Source organism: Heterodontus francisci, chromosome 28, assembly GCF_036365525.1.
Source record: "Heterodontus francisci isolate sHetFra1 chromosome 28, sHetFra1.hap1, whole genome shotgun sequence".
NCBI lineage: Eukaryota > Metazoa > Chordata > Chondrichthyes > Heterodontiformes > Heterodontidae > Heterodontus > Heterodontus francisci.
Genome location: NC_090398.1, coordinates 34,958,161 through 34,976,418, shown reverse-complemented (window position 1 = coordinate 34,976,418; position 18,258 = coordinate 34,958,161). Strand labels below are relative to the sequence as shown.

Below are 18,258 nucleotides of genomic sequence, written 5' to 3'. Positions count from 1 at the left end.
GGTGAGGGGAGAATGACTGACCTTGAGATCAAGGCAGCATTTGACCAAGTATGGCATCAAGGAGCCCTAGCAAAACTGAAGTCAATGGGAATCGGGGAAAACTCTCCACTGGTTGGAGTCATACCTAACGCAAAGGAAGATGGTTGTGGTTGTTGGAGGTCAATAATCTGAGCTCCAGGACATCACTGCAGGAGTTCTTCAGGGTGCTGTCCTCGGCCGAACCATCTTCAGCTGCTTCATCAATGACCTTTCTTCAATCATAAGGTCAGAACTGGGGATGTTCGCTGATGATTGCACAATGTTCAGCACCATTCGTGACTCCTCAGATACTGAAGCAGTCTGTGTAAAAATGCAGCAAGACTGGACAATGTCCAGGCTTGGGCTGATAAGTGGCAAGTAACATTCGCGCCACACAAATGCCAGGCAATGACCATCCCCAACAAGAGAGAATCTAACCATCTCCCCTTGACATTCAATGGCATTACCATGGCTGAATCCCCCACTATCAACATCCTAGGGGCTACCATTGACCAGAAACTGAACTGGAGTAGCCATATAAATACCGTGGCTACAAGAGCAGGTCAGAGGCTAGCAATCCTGTGGCGAGTAACTCACCTCCTGACTCCCCAAAGTCTGTCCACCATCTACAAGGCACAAGTCAGGAGTGTGATGGAATACTCTCCACTTGCCTGGATGGGTGCAGCTCCAACAGCACTCCAGAAGCTCAACACCATCCAGGACAAAGCAGGCCGCTTGATCGGCACCCCATCCACAAACATTCACTCCCTCCACTACCGACACACAGTGGCAGCAGTGTGTACCATCTACAAGATGCACTGCAGCAACAAACCAAGGCTCCTTAGACAGCACCTTCCAAACCCACGACCTCTACCAACTAGAAGGACAAGGGCAGCAAATGTATGGGAACACCACCACCTGCAGATTCCCCTCCATGTTACACACCATCCTGACTTGGAACTATATCACCCCTCCTTCACTGTCCATGGGTTAAAATCCTGGGACTCCCTTCCTTACAGCACTGTGGGTGTATCTGCCTCCCATGGACTGCAGCTGTTCAAGAAGGCAGCTCACCATCACCTTCTCAAGGGCAATTAGGGATGGGCAATAAATGCTGGCCTGGCCAGCGACGCCCACATCCCATGAATGAATATAAAAAAAAATCTCTTATGAGGCACTTTATCAAATGTGTTCTGATAGTTCACATAAATAACATCCATACACATTCTTCTTTTGATGACATTAATCACCACTTCAAAAAATCCAATCCGATCTGCAAGACATGACCTACCCTTTATAAATCCATGCTGGTCTCCCTGAGCACTTGACATTTTTTTAAGTGTTTAATCACCTTGTCTTTAATTATAGTCTCTTGCAATTTCCCTACAGAGAGGTTTCGCTAACTGGTCTATAATTCCCAGGTTTCCCTCTCTCACCTCTCTTAAACAGTGATGCTTCGTTGACTTGTCTCTCTGATATTTCCCTCAGGTAAACTGCTTTTGAGCCACATTCAACTTTTATCTGGTAAAGGCCAACATTCTCTGAAACTATTCTCAAATTTGAAGTTGGTAAGAAGTCCTGAGATGTACTTGTTAAGATAATGCATCATTTAATTCAACATCACACAATAACAATTCTCATCAGTACTGTTACATCATCCAGGAGGCAGTGATACAGAGGTGAAGTTTAATAAAACATTTCCAAGTGGAAGTCATTATACAAATCCAGGTGAGTACAGGTAACAAGTCCGTTCATCGACCCCTCAGTAATGTTTACAAATTGAGATGTTCACACAACCACATCCAGCCTGGGTCTTGTACCCTGCAATGACTTCAGCTGATTCTTTCCATTTGAACTGAACTGGTTCCACCGCAACCTGAATGAGATTAAAGATTAAACAGGAAATAAACAGATTGACCAATAGTGTAAATAACAGGGAGACTGGGATTAATATTTCAATAATAATTACAGAAATATTACTCATAATAGTGAGTGAACCAATTTATATTTTATTAATTACATTAAACAGTAACACAAGCACTCACCGGGTCTGCTCCAGACTCCGACAAGTCAGTATGAGGCGGCGGAGATCGGGGACAGATCGGTCTGTGAAGGCGTTTGATCCCAGGTTCAGAAACGTCAGTGACTGGTTTGTCCTGAGAGCAAAAGTGAGATCCTTGGCACAAAAATCTGTGAGACCGACATCTGATAAGCTGGGGATCAGAGAGAGAAATAACAGGAATCATAAATCTCCAGCATTCATTGATAACACTATTACTGATACTAATAATAATGTACAGCGTTCATTAATAACACTATTACTGATACTAATAATAATGTACAGCGTTCATTATTATTAATAACACTATTACTGATACTAATAATATTGTTCACTGCCCTGTTATTATAAACATAATCTCACACAGTCTGGTACTTACTGTTCTACTCTGTAAAGGCAGCTGGTGAAATGTGTGCTTAAGTTCCCATCCCTAGGTGACCCAAAGAACATGAAACTAGTCATTTTTAGCGATGGTTCACATGCTAATCTTCCTGATGGGTATTCTAGTGCAGCTGGTTTCATAATATTACTGATGGGTGAAAATGGGAGATACTGTCCTTCAGCTTGGGAAGCTCAGAAAATAAAAAGGGTTGTTAAAAGTACTTCAGCTGATTGATACACTGGCCCTAGTGGAGACAGTGGATATGGGATTCTATTTGTCAAATATTGTAAGTGAGATTCTATACAAGGGGTGTACTGAAGATCACATACTCATTGAATGTTATGTAGATAATTGTTCATTGTTGGCTGATGCACATTCTACTAAAAGTTTCAGAAAAGGTTCCAGATCGATCTTGGTGGCTTGAAAGAAATGCCGGAGAGAAAGGAAATCTCTAAAATTAAATGGGTAGATGCAAGTCATCAGCTGTCTGATTGTTTTACAAAAGGAAATTCTTGTACGAAGAAATTCTTTATGGTCCTCGAGGAGGGGCCTCTCGAAAATGTAATGCTTTGTACAGAATATGGAGGTTTTGAATTTGTTTTTTTTGTTGAAATTTTGGTTGTGCATATTAACTCCAACATCTGTATCACCCAGTCATTCATCAAACCCCCTAGCAATCAGCCTGGTTTTAGCCTTATAAGTTCCATCTGCAAGGACGTTTTCAGTACAAATCCACCTATCTGACAAGGCTGCTTGCCCCTGATCTGTTACCAGAGTAAACTCCAACTGTCTCCAACTATCGAATTCCCTTTGTTTTGCTTCTCTTAATAGTTTGTCCTCAAGTTTATTGGCAGCCACTAAAACTTTGCAATCATGAGGACTTCTGCAGAGACTGTTCTGTGGCTTTAATTTCATTGTGTAATCTGTTCAGGTTATGGCCTCTTCTTGCACTTTTACATCTGTTGGGACGACTACTGAGAGATCTCTCTCTTACACAATCGAGGCACTTTCTCTGATACCTGATTTTTTTCTGATGCAAGAGTCACCTCCAGATCCACTATCAGAACGTGCACTGTGCTTTCATACCATCCACTCTTTCGTCCCATTCTACCAGTCCACAGACCTCACTTCTTGACCATCATCCTATACATTAAACAATATTTAAACTTGCCAGTAGGTTTTCCTGCACATCCCACAATTGTCATATTCCTGCATTAACTTGACCCCTCTGGAATATGTGTCACCCAAGTTTCTGAGCAATTGGTCTTTGGATGTGATAGCTCTGTCCTGTGTGTCATGATCACTCATAGTACCACTAACCAGCCCCTGATCTACTGTTTTACTGGTCCTCAGGACCCTCATCACAAAACACACGAACATTTGAGGTACAAGGTGCCTCGTTTACTTCTATCGGCTGCTCAGAGTCCAAGATATAATTAATCCTGATTAATCGTGAGGAATGAACCTGAACAGTTTGATATGTTTGATAAGGACTGTTTTACCATCATGGCCTATTACTTTACCCAGGCCTCTCCATTCCCTATGACCCTCTCTTTTATAATAGAGCAAATCTGCTGAATTAAATTCTATCTCAGATGGTCTTATATGATGCCTCAGAGCTCTCTGAATTTTCATCAAGATCTCAGACCTGATGAAATCCCATCTCCCTGCATGTAAAACATTCAAATGTACTGAAAAAATTGAACTAATTGTAGTACCTTCTGGAACAGGAGGACTATCACACAGTTCAGAAGGAAATTTGGAATTTTTCCTCACAGACCGATTGACAGAGACTAAACCCTCCAACCACTGGAGTGATTTCTTTGTATGAACCATCAATGCTCGGCCGGTTGTCAACTTGCAGTCTGGTTGATCAGCTAAGATTTTATGCAGCATTTCATCAATCACCACATCATCCCTGTCGCAGAGTCCATTACTGAAAAGACTTTCAGCTGCTGTATTCATGACCATATTGTTCATGTTTTCAAACATGTCATTGAACTCATCATTGGCAAATTCCCTCCACGATCAATTAGAAACTTTGCTCGTGCCCCAAGTCTGATCCCTATCCATTTCTCCATGATTTTATCCTTAATCACCCTTTTGACCTTACTCTGTTTTATTGTAGAAACACTAAGTCTGGTGGCCAGGTCTATAAAATGTCGAATGAAAATATTTCTGTCTTTAATCCACGCAATGGCCTCATTAAAGCCACATGCCAATGGAAGGTTTACAATAGGACGTGGATTACTTTTTACATATTTCACACTTGACTAATCTCTTCTATTAGCCTCATACACTCTTCAACTGTACCTGTATCTTTTAGTAGGGTTTTTAACCTCTGACAAGCAGGGTGAGCAAATTGTCTATATTACTTCAGGCGAATTTGCTTTTCTACTCTCTGATTCTTATCATCTGATGCCATTAATACTTGTCTAACACTCTGATAAGGAACAACAGGTTTTGTTGAGGGGACCCAATAATGTCAAGATTGGGTAAACTGCAGATCCACTGACTTTCCAAAAGTAACTGCCTTATCACACTCCATGTCAAATTTCATTTGTGTCTCATTGATAGAAGGTTTACTCAACCACATAGATATCTCACTAGAGACATCAGTACTGATAACATGGCTTACTCCAGCTATTTTATATGGAATTATGACTCTATTTAATGACCTTAATGCTGGTCATCTCTGAACCGGAAACAAGTAGTACTTTTATACTCCTTCATGTTGCATCAATCCTCACTATTTAGTGAATCTAGATAGCATTTTAACCAATCTGTTCTACATACTGTTGAAGTGCAAGCACTACTAGCATGACATAGTTAAACAAGTCTGCGAATAACTCCTTGTGGCCTGTACAATTTGTTCAGATTCATCAAGGTCTTCATCTTCTGCCTCAGAATCCTCTGTCCCATGTGTCATTTTGAGGACTCTGCCTCGATGCTTTGTGCAGTTCATGGCATAATGGTACTTGGAGCCACACCTGACACACCTATTAATTGTTCCTTGGCCATTGCTGGGATTCAGTCATCTATTATTGCTGATCCAATTTTGTCTTCGTTATAATAGCCAGATCTGCTAAAGGTGCTTTCATCCTCATTCTGACTGTCCATAAACATTCTATTGTACTTACGCCTGCATCCAGTATCTGGTCCCTTTCGAAATCTGGCAATTATTGAGTCTTCTGTTCTTTGTGTTACTGCGGAATGTCCCATTTGCTCCGCCAAGCCCCCAAGAATCTTTACAAGAGAGCAGACATTTGATCCAGCAGGAAGTCTCCCTCTCCGAGAACTGAAAACCAGTTAGAACCAGGAGTATGTCCCCATGCTACACTTTGGCACAATCCAGCAATTTAAGTGTTAGCACTGAAACAGGGATCTCTAAAGTGAATTTTGTCAATCTTTTATACAATCTGTTAATGGATATGATATATTCTTCCTTTGAATAAACATCTGTTTTCCAAAATGTATCAAACTCTGACCATGCCTCAAAGGCATTTAATAGATCACCTCACTTGTATATTTCATCCAAGAACTCTAATAGAAGATCCAAACCATCATCCGTTTTTAATTGATGGGGAGGCAGCTCACAAAGCATTTTACTTCTCATTTTACTTCTGGTCCAAAGCAACGCCAAGGCCATATCTTGTTTCCTTTCTCATTGGGACACAACCCATTTCCACATATCCACTTCATTCTTCCACTGATCATTTTTTATACTTATTTGTTTTGTGGGATGTGGGCGTCACTGGAAAGACCAGCATTTGTTGCCCATCCCTAATTGCCCGTGGGAAGGTGGTGGTGAGCTGCCTTCTTGAACCTCTGCAGTCTATCTGGTGTAGGTACATCCACAATGCTGTTAGAGAGGGAATTCCAGGATGTCGATCTAGCAACAGTGAAGGAACAGCAATATTTTCCCAAGTCAGGATGGTGTGTGGCTTGGAGGAAAACTTGCAGATGGTGGTGTTCCCATGCGTCTGCTGCCCTTGTCCTTCTAGGTGGAGGCGGTCGTGGGTTTGGAAGGTGCTGTTGAATAGGGCATGGTGAGTTGCTGCAGTGCATCTTGTATCTGGTACACTCTGCTGCCTCTGCCCATTCCTGGTGGAGGGAGTGAATGTTTAAGGTGGTGCATGGGGTGCCGATCAAGTGGGCTGATTTATCCTGGATGGTGTTGAACTTCCTGAGTGTTGTTGGAGCTGCACTCATCCAGGCAAGTCGAGATTATTCCATCATACTCTTGACTTGTGCCTTGTAGATGGTGGACAGGCATGGGGAATCAGGAGGTGGACTACTCGCTGCAGCATTTCCAGCCTTTGACCTGCTCTTGTCAACACAGTATTTATACTGCTGCTCCAGTTCAGTTTCTGGATGTTGAGGGGGATCCAGCAATATTAATGCCATTGAATGTCAAGGGGTGATGGTTAGATTCTCTCTTGTTGGAGATGGGCATTGCCTGACACTTGTTTGGCATGAATGTTACTTAGCACCTATCAGCCCAAGCCTGGATGTTGTCCAGGTCTTGCCTCATGAGGACATGGACTACTTCAGTATCTGATGCACTGAGAATGGTAGATGGAGTATAATGTAGGGAAGTGTAAAGTTATTCACATTAGTAGTAATGTGAGAATAAGAAATACTGAAATGTTGTTTCGACAGCTTGTGGAAAGTTACCAAGAAGTCATTTGTGCACAACATAATGAAATCACTGAAAAAGTGAACTGATAAGGGTCTGTAAGTGGAGACCTTAAGACAGTACATCACTGACAAAGTGAACTGATAAGGGTCTGTAAGTGGAGACCTTAAGACAGTACATCACTGAAAAAGAGAATTGATAAGGGTATGTAAGTACAGACCTTGGGACAGTACATCACTTAAAAATTGTGCTTAGGCAGATAAAAGAGAAACAGCAAGAGTTAGAACAAAGGATGTAGTGAATAAGAAACTGCCCCACTAAGATAAAGGCTGACAGCTGCAAGTTAAAACACATAATGGAGAGCCAAATAAGGTAAAACAAAAACAAGAGTTAGGGGCTAGAAAGTTAGAGTAGGGGGAGAAGTAAACAGAGGAGGAGACTGTAGCAACCATAGGATAGGTTAGTGTCATAATACGTTATAACCAATAATGTAAAATAAAGGCGTGGACAAATGGATTTGTATTGTATAAACATGAACTGAATATGTTGATCGGTGTGCCTGCTTGTAGGACACCCGATCTTGCAAGACCGTTAAATAAACTTACTTCTTCAGAGTTTGACTTGGTGTAAATTATTATCAAGTGGGCTACGTTTCTCACAGTAAGAATAGAAAAGCAGAGTGTTTTTTAAAAGGTGTGAAACTTGTAAGTGTTGATGTTCAGTGAGACTTAGGTGTGCTTGAATGCAGAAAGTTAGCATGCAGGTATAGCAAGAAATTAGGAAAGCAAATGGCATGTTGGCCTTTATTGCAAGGGGATTGGAGTACAGGAATAAAGAAGTCTCGCTACAATTGTACAGAGTTTTGGTGAGACCACATCTCGAGTACTGTAGACAGTTTTAGTCTCCACATTTAAGTAAGAATATACTTGCATTGGAGGCGGTACAGCGAAGGTTCACGAGATTGGTCCCTGGGATGAGGGGGTTGTCCTATGATGAGAGGCTGAGTAAATTGGGCCTATATTCTCTGGAGTTTAGAAGAATGAGAGACGATCTCATGGAAACATACAAGATTCTGAATGGACTGGATAGAGTAGACACAGAGATTGTTTCCACTGTTTGGGGAATCGATAACACGGGGCACAGTCTCAGGATTAGTGGCTGATCATTTAGGACTGAGATGAGGAAAGATTACTTCACTCAGAGGGTTGAGAGTCTTTGGAATGCTCTACCCCAGAAGGTTGTGGATGCTCCATTGTTGAATACATTTAAGGCTGGGTTATATAGATTTTTGGTCTCTCGGAATCAAGGGATATGGCAAGCGGGCGGGAAAGTGAAGTTGAAGCCTAAGATTAGCCATGATCATACTGAATGGTGGAGCAGGCTCGATGGGCCATATGGTCTACTCCTGCTCCAATTTCTTGTGTTCTTGTGACACTGTACATTGTACAATCATTACCGAACATCCTCACTTCCGACTTTATGATGGAAGGAAGGTCATTGATGAAGCAGCTGAAGATGGTTGAGCGGAGGACACTACTCTGAGGAACTCCTGCAATGATGTCCTGGAACTGAGATCACTGAACTCCAACAACCGCAACTGAAGCCTGGCTTGGGTATAAAATTAAATCCCAACACAGGCCTGACATGAAGGCAGCCAACCCGAACCCGACCTGAGCTCTTTAATTTTTTTTGTGTGCCCGACCCGACCCGCATCTCCTTCATCTGTTCCGGCAGCAAGCTGTTCCTGCAGCTGGAGTTGTGCGGAAATCACTGGTAAGCCTGATCCCCTGACTTCCTGGAAGCAATGTCCAGCCCGACCTGACCCCAGCCCGAATGCTGGACTCGGAATTTCGACCCAACCTGAACCCGACACATGCAGTTGGGTCTAGTCGGGTTCTGGTCGGTAGCCAGGCTTTAACTACAACCATCTTCCTTTGTGCTAGGTGTGACACCAATGTTATGAAGGTGCTTCTATTTTCTAATATTTTTTGGGGACTCATGTTCAAAAGACTGTGGAAATACCTGAGGACTTGCTTGACTTTACTTTTTAAAGGGTTACTGGAAGGACACTTGAGACTTTGTTTAAAAAAACACTTAGTGGAAGTCACATGTCTTCAGCTAAGTAAACAGCAGAGGCCTTGCTGACTGTTGAAGTTGTTTACAGAGAAGTCACATGTCTAGATTTATGGTGGACAGGAGTTGGTTTTGTTTTGAACTGTTTGAATGGACAGTTGGGGTGTCAGCCTGATAAGAGAGAGAGGTCACCAGTTCATCCTGTTTCACATCTTTGAGATCTCTGAGAATCCAGTGTGAGAACTGGAGAAACTGATGCAGCATTTCTCCTGAGAAGTTTCTGCAAGACTTTCTCTTCACATCTCCTGAACGAACAGCTTCTGAAAAGATCCCAATGACAACTGCATGTGAAGAGTGACCCCCGTCTACATGGATCCAGACCAACTGGAATAGTCCATATCGTATCTTTTTTTCTCCAAGAATTAACAAGTACTTAGCCAAAGTTTTTTTTGTTTTTTTGTAAAGTTGGTCTCTGCAGAGAAAGCATCTTTATTTTTCCTTTAACTGGTATGTGTGTTTGTGTTGGCTTATTTTGAAAGGAATATATTTATACTTTCATATTTCAACCTGTGTTAATAAGCTTTGCACCTTTATAAAATGAGTCTGTTTTTTTTTTCTGGAATATCTCCTGACAATGCAGAGCATGTGCAGAGCGATGGCCGATGTCATCACTGCTTTCGAACATTTGCCAGTTTGCCAGGATGGGTCCATGCACGCGCACGTCAACGTCACCATGTAATGACGTCAGACATAATAATGTCCGAGTGTTGCTTCACCCCTCAATGCCCGCAATCACAATCTCCATCCCTCCAACAGTACCCCGCTCCCTCCCCCAATCAGTGCCTCAGTCACCTGTTTTCTTCCCCGCTGTCTCCTGCTGTTCTCTCCTGCATCCGTCTGCTCGCCGCTCCCTACTCTTTGCCGCTCCATCCCTCCTCGCCGCTAGCACCTCACTGGCTCCCCCCACCGCCGCTTCTCTGAATGGCGAGGCAGGTATCGAGCAGCAGGAGGGAACAGCGAGCAGACGGGTGCGGGAGAGAATGGTGAAATGGAATGACGAGCAGTCGGGAGTGGCAGGAAGGTGGGTGCAGGAGGGAGCAGGTAAGAGAAGTGGTGATTGCTTGAGGAAGCGGTGTATTGTTGGGGAGTTGGTGGAGACAGTGATCATTGGGGGGATGACGGGGTTTGAGTTCGATTTTTTTTGTGTTAAATTCAGCAGCACCATTTTTATTACTGGCAGCTGCCTGAGACGTCGAGACGGTGATGTTTCTGTCCATAAGTCTGCATTTGCACATGTGCCCATACTGCGCCACCTAGTGGTTGCATTGTCAGCAAACGCAGCCTTTTTTCATAGCCTTGGACTAAAGGCCTGCTACCTGACCTGAAGCTGACGGGACCCGACAATATGTGTCGGGAAGGGTCGGGTCGGGCCCCTCTTCCGGGTCCGGCTTTCAGGTGCGGGTTGGGTTGGGCCGAATCCAAGTCAGGCCGGACACGCACGGCAAGTGCTCTGCTGGTAAGTATTGAAATTAAAAAACTTACCTGAGCTGGGAGTCCGGGACAAAACTGAGTCTGCGCAGTGAGCAAGTGATGTCTCTAGATGTCGTCACGCACACGCTGCAGCTTCCTGGAGGTTCCAAATCAGAAAGTAAGTCAAGGGATGGTCGCGTTTGGCTCGGGGCAAAATCGAAGGGAGTCGGACCGGGTCGGATTCTGGTCGGCTGTGATTCTGTCGGGTTTGCATCGGTTTGGATGATGGCATAGTAAGTCATATATCCAAATTTGCTGATGATACAAAGTTAGGCGGCATTGTAGACAGTCTAGATGATAGCATAAAATTGCAAAGAGATATTGACAGACGAGGTGAGTGGGAAAAACTGTGGCAGATGGATTTCAATGTGGGCAAGTATGAGGTTATCCATTTTGGACCAAAAAAGGATAGAGCAGGGTATTTTCTAAATGGGAAGAGGTTAAGTACAGTGGATGTCCAAAGAGACTTGGGGGTTCAGGTACATAGATCTTTAAAATGCCATTAGCAAGTGCAGAAAATAATCAAAAAGGCTAATGGAATGCTAGCATTTATATCTAGAGGATTGGAGTGTAAAGACAGAGAGGTTATGCTGCAGCCATACAAAACACTGGTTGGACCCCACTTGGAACACTGTGAGCAGTTCTGGGCACCACACCTTAGGAAGGATATATTGACCTTGGAGGGAGTGCAACGTAGGTTTACAAGAATGATACCTGGACTACAGGGGTTAAGTTACGAGGAGCGATTACACAAATTAAGCCAGTTTTCACTAGAATTTAGAAGGTTAAGGGGTGATCTGATCGAAGTCTTCAAGATATTAACAGGAAAAGACAGGCTAGATAAAGATAAACTATTTCCACTGTTTGGAGATTCTAAAACTAGGGGACATAGTCTAAAAATTAGGGCCAGAGCATTCAGGAGAAATGTTGGAAAGCACTTCTTCACGCAAAGGGTGGTAGAGGTTTGGAACTCTCTCCCACAAACAGCAGTTGAAGCTAGAACAGTTGTAAATTTTAAATGTGAGATGGATAGATTTTTGCTAAGCAAAGATATTAAGGGATATGGGCCAAAGGCAGGTATATGGAGTTAGGCTGCGGATCAGCCATGATCTCATTGAATGGCAGGACAGGCTCGAGGGGCTGAATGGCCTACTCCTGTTCCTATGGCTTCTTTTTCACTACCTAAGCAGGCCTTCCCCTTGGACCTTCATCTTGAGGTGAGCATTCTCTGTTACCATATTCGACTCTGGAAAGCCAGTTGGTGAAGAATATTACTGGAGCTAATCTTTACTCAGTTTTACATTAATTTACAGAGTAAAGCATTACAAGCATAAACCTCCTCACTCAACCACACCACAGTTTCAATAAGTGCCTCTTTATATGTACTCAAGTGAAACCCCAGTTAATGCCCACTACCTGCACACAATTAAACATAATTAATATACAATTAGCACTTACCCCAGTCTCTGTATTTTACAGTCTGGATTCCTCAAAGCTGCAGACAGGAGTTTCACTCCTGAATCTCCCAGTTTATTACCACCCAAGTCCAGATCCGTCAGTGACCGGTTTGTACTGACAGCGGAGGCGAGATCTTCGATACAAGAATCTGTGAGTTCGTTATTATAAAGCCTGGGATCAGAGAGACAGAAATACCAGGAATCACAGTAAATTCCAGAGTTTATTAAGAATGCCATTACTGATACTAATGTTTATTGATGACACTATTATTGATACTAATAATTATGTGCAGTGTTAAACATCCAGTTATTATAGACACAATTTCTCACAGTCTGGTACTTACCACAGTCTCTGTATTTTACAGTCCGGGTTCCTAAGAGCTGCAGACAGTAATTTCACTACTGAATTTCCCAGATTATTATCATTCAGGTTCAGATCCGTCAGTGACCGGTTTGTATTGAGAATGGAGGTGAAATCTTCAATACAAGAAGCTGTGAGTGCGTTATGAGAAAGCCTGGAGTCAGAGAGAGAGTGAAAGAACAGGAATGACAGTAAATTCCCAGTGTTTATTAAGAACACCATTACTGATAATAATAATAATATTTATTGATAACACTATCATTGATACTAATAATAATGTGCAGTGTTAGACATCCAGTTATTATAGACACAATCTCTCACAGTCTGGTACTTACCACAGTCTCTGTATTTTACAGTCCGGGTTCCTCAGAGCTGCAGACAGTAGTTTCACTACTGAATCTCCCAGATTATTACCGCTCAGGTTCAGATCTGTCAGTGACTGGTTTGTATTGAGAATGGAGGTGAGATTTTCCATACAAGAAGCTGTGAGTGCATTATGAGAAAGCCTGGGATCAGACAGAGAGACAAAGAACAGGAATGACAGTAAATTCCCAGTGTTTATTCAGAACACCATTACTGATACTCATAATGTTTATTGATGACACTATTATTGATATTAACAATAATGTCCAGTGTTAGACATCCAGTTATAATAGACACAATCTCTCAGTCTGGTACTTACTCCAGTGCCTGTATTTTACAGTCTGAGTTAATGCCCACCATCTGGATTCAATTAAACATAATTAATATAAAATTAGCATTTACCACAGTTTCTGTATTTTACAGTCCAGGTTTCTCAGAGCTGCAGACAGTAGTTTCACTCCTGAATCTCCCAGTTTATTCAGAGCCAGGTTCAGAACCGTCAGTGATCGGTTTGCGCTGAGAATGGAGGCAAGATCCTCGACACTAGAATCTGTGAGATTGTTTCGTCCCAGCCTGGGATCAAAGATGGAGAAGTAACAGGAATCAGAGTAAATCCCCAGTGTTTATTGGTAACACTATTCCTGATAATAATAATGTACAGTGCTTAGCAATAACACTATTGCTGAAACTAATAATAATGCACAGTGTTTATTAATAATACTATTACTGATATTAATAATATACAGTGTCAGATACCCAGTTAGTGTAAAGAAAATCTCACACTGTCTGGTACTTACCCCAGTTTCTGTATTTTACAGTCTGGGTTCCTCAAAGCCGCAGACAGTAGTTTCACTCCTGAATCTCCCAGTTTATTAGAACCCAGTCTAAACACAAACAGACAGAGAGTGAGAAACAAACTGAATCAAACCCGGACCTGATACAATTCACTTTCTGTTGAATGTTACAGGAAACACTGAAAAAGACGTGAGGAAATTAACGACCAGATTTTCCTGTCACTGACAATGAATCTCACACTGTAGAACTCCTCATATATTCAGGAGCTGTCAATAAACATCAAAGAGGGAAGTAACAGGACAGAACATTGGTTGTTGAGTATTACAGTGTGTTTTTGTCTCTCTAAGTGGCAGCATTTGAATAAAATATTGCTTGGGGAAATAAATCTATTAATTTATTAAATTAATCAGATAAATCAATTAATACATTTATTTTTAATTGATTTAAAAACTTAATTACGTTTATTCAGGCTATCAATAAGCAAATTAATTATAAAAGACGAGAGATGACAGGGTAGGCTACGTGTTGGGACTGGAGGATGTGGGAGTTTGTGGATAGTGAGACTGTCCCACATTCCCACACCAGCAGGAAATGTCTCTGTCTTCAGTCATTCCAGCTCAGAGTCAATGGGCTGGAATGTGAGTTAGAGACACTCCCAAACGTAATGGAGGGGGAGGAATTTCTTCACAGTTTTTTCCAGAACACAATCACAGCTCAGAGAAAATCACAGGTTCAAGAAGAGGGTGTAACCATTAGGGAGCAGCATGGTGAGGACTGAGGAGAGGTTGAGAAGGAGGTTCCTCAAACACAGGTCCTGTTCAAAAGGTACAATGTACTTGTTACCTGTGAGGACAAGCAGAAAGACTGTGGGGAAGACAGTCACAATGCAGACCAAGGCACTGTGGCTCAGAAGGCTGTCCAAGGGGGAAAGAGCAGAATAGAATGTGGTAGTGATAAGGGTTTCTATAATTAGAGGGAGGGAACTGAAGTCGGAACTGAAGAAGGGTCACTGACCTGAAACGTTAACTCTGCTTCTCTTTCTACAGATACTGCCAGACCTGCTGAGTGGTTCCAGCATTTCTTGTTTTTATTTAAGAGAGGATTCCCGACTGGATATAGTAATGGGCAATGGGCCAGAGTAAATAAAAGAAGTAAAAGTAGGGGAACATCGAGACAATACTGAACATTAATTTTATATACTTTCAGATAATAATTGAGAAGGAGGTAAGTATGACGAAGACCAGGGAATAGATTGGAGAAAAATGGATTTTGAGGGGTGGAGAATAGAGCCAAGGAAAATAAAACTGACAACAATATTGTCAAACAGTGATGTCGAACAGCAATGGGAAACATTTAAAACCCTGTTCGACACAGTCCAGGAAAAATATATTCTGCTAAAAAAAACAAGAACAAGTGAAACACTAATGAGTTACCCTGGATAAATAAAGACATCAGATAAAGAAAAATGAGGTCTTGGAAAAAGACAGACACTAAGTACATGAGGTCTAGATGGAGCAGAATTTGTAAGGAGCATCCAGGAGGGTTTTCTAGAGCAGTATGTAAATAGTCCAACTCGGGAAGGGGCCATACTGGACCTGGTGTTGGGGAATGAGCCCGGCCAGGTGGTTGAAGTTTCAGTAGGGGACTACTTTGGGAATAGTGATCACAATTCCGTAAGTTTTAGAATACTCATGGACAAAGACGAGAGTGGTCCTAAAGGAAGAGTGCTAAATTGGGGGAAGGCCAACTATACCAAAATTCGGCAGGAGCTGGGGAATGTAGATTGGGAGCAGCTGTTTGAAGGTAAATCCACATTTGATATGTGGGAGGCTTTTAAAGAGAGGTTGATTAGTGTGCAGGAGAGACATGTTCCTGTGAAAATGAGGGATAGAAATGGGAAGATTAGGGAACCATAGATGACAGGTGAAATTGTGAGACTAGCTAAGAGGAAAAAGGAAGCATACATAAGGTCTACGAGGCTGAAGAAAGACGAAGTTTTGAAAGAATATCGGGATTGTAGGCGCAATCTGAAACGAGGAATTAAGAGGGCTAAAAGGGGTCATGAAATATCTTTAGCAAACAGGGTTAAGGAAAATCCCAAAGCCTTTTATTCATATATAAGGAGCATGAGGGTAACTAGAGAAAGGATTGGCCCACTCAAGGACAAAGGAGGAAAGTTATGCGTGGAGTCAGAGAACATGGGTGAGATTCTAAACGAGTACTTTGCATCGGTATTCACCGAGGAGAGGGACATGACAGATGTTGAGGTTAGGGACAGATGTTTGATTACTCTAGGTCAAGTCGGCATAAGGAGGGAGGAAGTGTTGGATATTCTAAAAGGCATTAAGGTGGACAAGTCCCCAGGTCCGGATGGGATCTATCCCAGGTTACTGTGGGAAGCGAGAGAGGAAATAGCTGTGGCTTTAACAGATATCTTTGCAGCATCCTTAAACATGGGTGAGGTCCCGGAGGACTGGAGAATTGCTAATGTTGTCCCCTTGTTTAAGAAGGGTAGCAGGGATAATCCAGGTAATTATAAACCGGTGAGCCTGACGTCAGTGGTAGGGAAGCTGCTGGAGAAGATACTGAGGGATAGGATCTATTCCCATTTGGAAGAAAATGGGCTTATCAGTGATAGGCAACATGGTTTTGTGCAGGGAAGATCATGTCTTACCAACTTAATAGAATTCTTTGAGGAAGTGACAAAGTTGATTGATGAGGGAAGGGCTGTAGATGTCATATACATGGACTTCAGTAAGGCGTTTGATAAGGTTCCCCGTGGTAGGCTGATGGAGAAAGTGAAGGCGCATGGGGTCCAGGGTGTACTAGCTAGATGGATAAAGAACTGGCTGGGCAACAGGAGACAGAGAGTAGCAGTGGAAGGGAGTTTCTCAAAATGGAGACGTGTGACCAGTGGTGTTCCACAGGGATCCGTGCTGGGACCACTGTTGTTTGTGATATACATAAATGATTTGGAGGAAAGTATAGGTGGTCTGATTAGCAAGTTTGCAGACGACACTAAGATTGGTGGAGTAGCAGATAGTGAAGGGGACTGTCAGAGAATACAGCAGAATATAGATAGATTGGAGAGTTGGGCAGAGAAATGGCAGATGGAGTTCAATCAGGGCAAATGCGAGGTGATGCATTTTGGAAGATCCAATTCAAGAGTGAACTATACAGTAAATGGAAAAGTCCTGGGGAAGATTGATGTACAGAGGGATTTGGGTGTTCAGGTCCATTGTTCCCTGAAGGTGGCAACGCAGGTCAATAGAGTGGTCAAGAAGGCATACGGCATGCTTTCCTTCATCGGACGGGGTATTGAGTACAAGGGTTGGCAGGTCATGTTACAGTTGTATAGGACTTTGGTTCGGCCACATTTGGAATACTGCGTGCAGTTCTGGTCGCCACATTACCAAAAGGATGTGGATGCTTTGGAGAGGGTGCAGAGGAGATTCACCAGGATGTTGCCTGGTATGGAGGGTGCTAGCTATGAAGAGAGGTTGAGTAGATTAGGATTATTTTCATTAGAAAGACGGAGGTTGAGGGGGGACCTGATTGAGGTGTACAAAATCATGAGAGGTATAGACAGGTTGGATAGCAAGAAGCTTTTTCCCAGAGTGGGGGATTCAATTACAAGGGGACACGAGTTCAAAGCGAAAGGGGAAAAGTTTAGGGGGGATATGCGTGGAACGTTCTTTACGCAGAGGGTGGTGGGTGCCTGGAAAGCGTTGCCAGTGGAGGTGGTAGACGCGGGCACGATAGCGTCTTTTAAGATGTATCTAGACAGATACATGAATGGGCAGGAAGTAAAGAGATACAGACCCTTAGAAAATAGGCGACAGGCTTAGATAGAGGATCTGGATCGGCGTAGGCTTGGAGGGCCGAAGGGCCTGTTCCTGTGCTGTAATTTTCTTTGTTCTTTGTTCTTTGTATGAGCAGCAGGGGAGAGTACGACAAAGAGATTAGAAATAAAAAAGGACAAAAAGGAATAATTAAATTATCAAGTAACAAATAGAAAAATATTTTCCAGGAACATAAATAAAAAAAGGAAAATCATGATGGAAATAGGACCAATTATTGATGGTCAGGATTATATCACAACAGGCAACGATAGAGAAATGGCAGAAATGTTAAATAATGACCTTGCTTCAATATTTACCAGGAAAACAGGATAGGTGGACAGATTAGAAATCAGATAGCAGCATTGAAAATAAAAAAGGCAAAGTTTTATATAAACTAATCAAACTGAGAGGATAAAAACCCCTGGTCCAAATGGATTACATCCACACATTTTAAAAGAATCTCGGGAAGGGATAGCAGAGACATTACTGCACATTTTTAATAATTCTTTAGAGAAAGGTGTAGTGCCTGAAGACTGGCCGATAGCTAACATTATATCTATATTTAAGAACGGAGAGAGAACATGTACAGGGAACTATAGACCAGTTGGCTTAACATCAGTGGTCGGAAACATAATGGAATCCCTACTAAAGGTGGGAATAGAAGAATATCTAGAAACCAAAGATATAATAATGAATAGTCAGCATGGATTTAAAGAGAAAGTCTTGCTTAACCAACCAT

At 42.4% G+C, this 18,258-nt stretch overlaps 1 protein-coding gene across 1 annotated transcript in view; it reads right to left on the bottom strand.

The window, feature by feature from the left end:
• Positions 1 to 1,670: 1,670 nt before the first annotated feature.
• LOC137345322 (NACHT, LRR and PYD domains-containing protein 3-like) overlaps positions 1,671 to 18,258 on the bottom strand; it is a 73,471-nt gene continuing 56,883 nt past the window's right edge. Inside the window, exons 7-13 of the mRNA XM_068008820.1 lie at positions 13,680 to 13,766; positions 13,285 to 13,455; positions 12,855 to 13,025; positions 12,503 to 12,673; positions 12,160 to 12,330; positions 2,064 to 2,231; positions 1,671 to 1,894 (exon numbers count right to left, since the gene is read on the bottom strand). Coding sequence (XP_067864921.1) covers positions 1,807 to 1,894; positions 2,064 to 2,231; positions 12,160 to 12,330; positions 12,503 to 12,673; positions 12,855 to 13,025; positions 13,285 to 13,455; positions 13,680 to 13,766 — 1,027 coding nt within the window. The 3' untranslated portion in view covers positions 1,671 to 1,806. The remainder of the gene's footprint in view (positions 1,895 to 2,063; positions 2,232 to 12,159; positions 12,331 to 12,502; positions 12,674 to 12,854; positions 13,026 to 13,284; positions 13,456 to 13,679; positions 13,767 to 18,258) is intronic.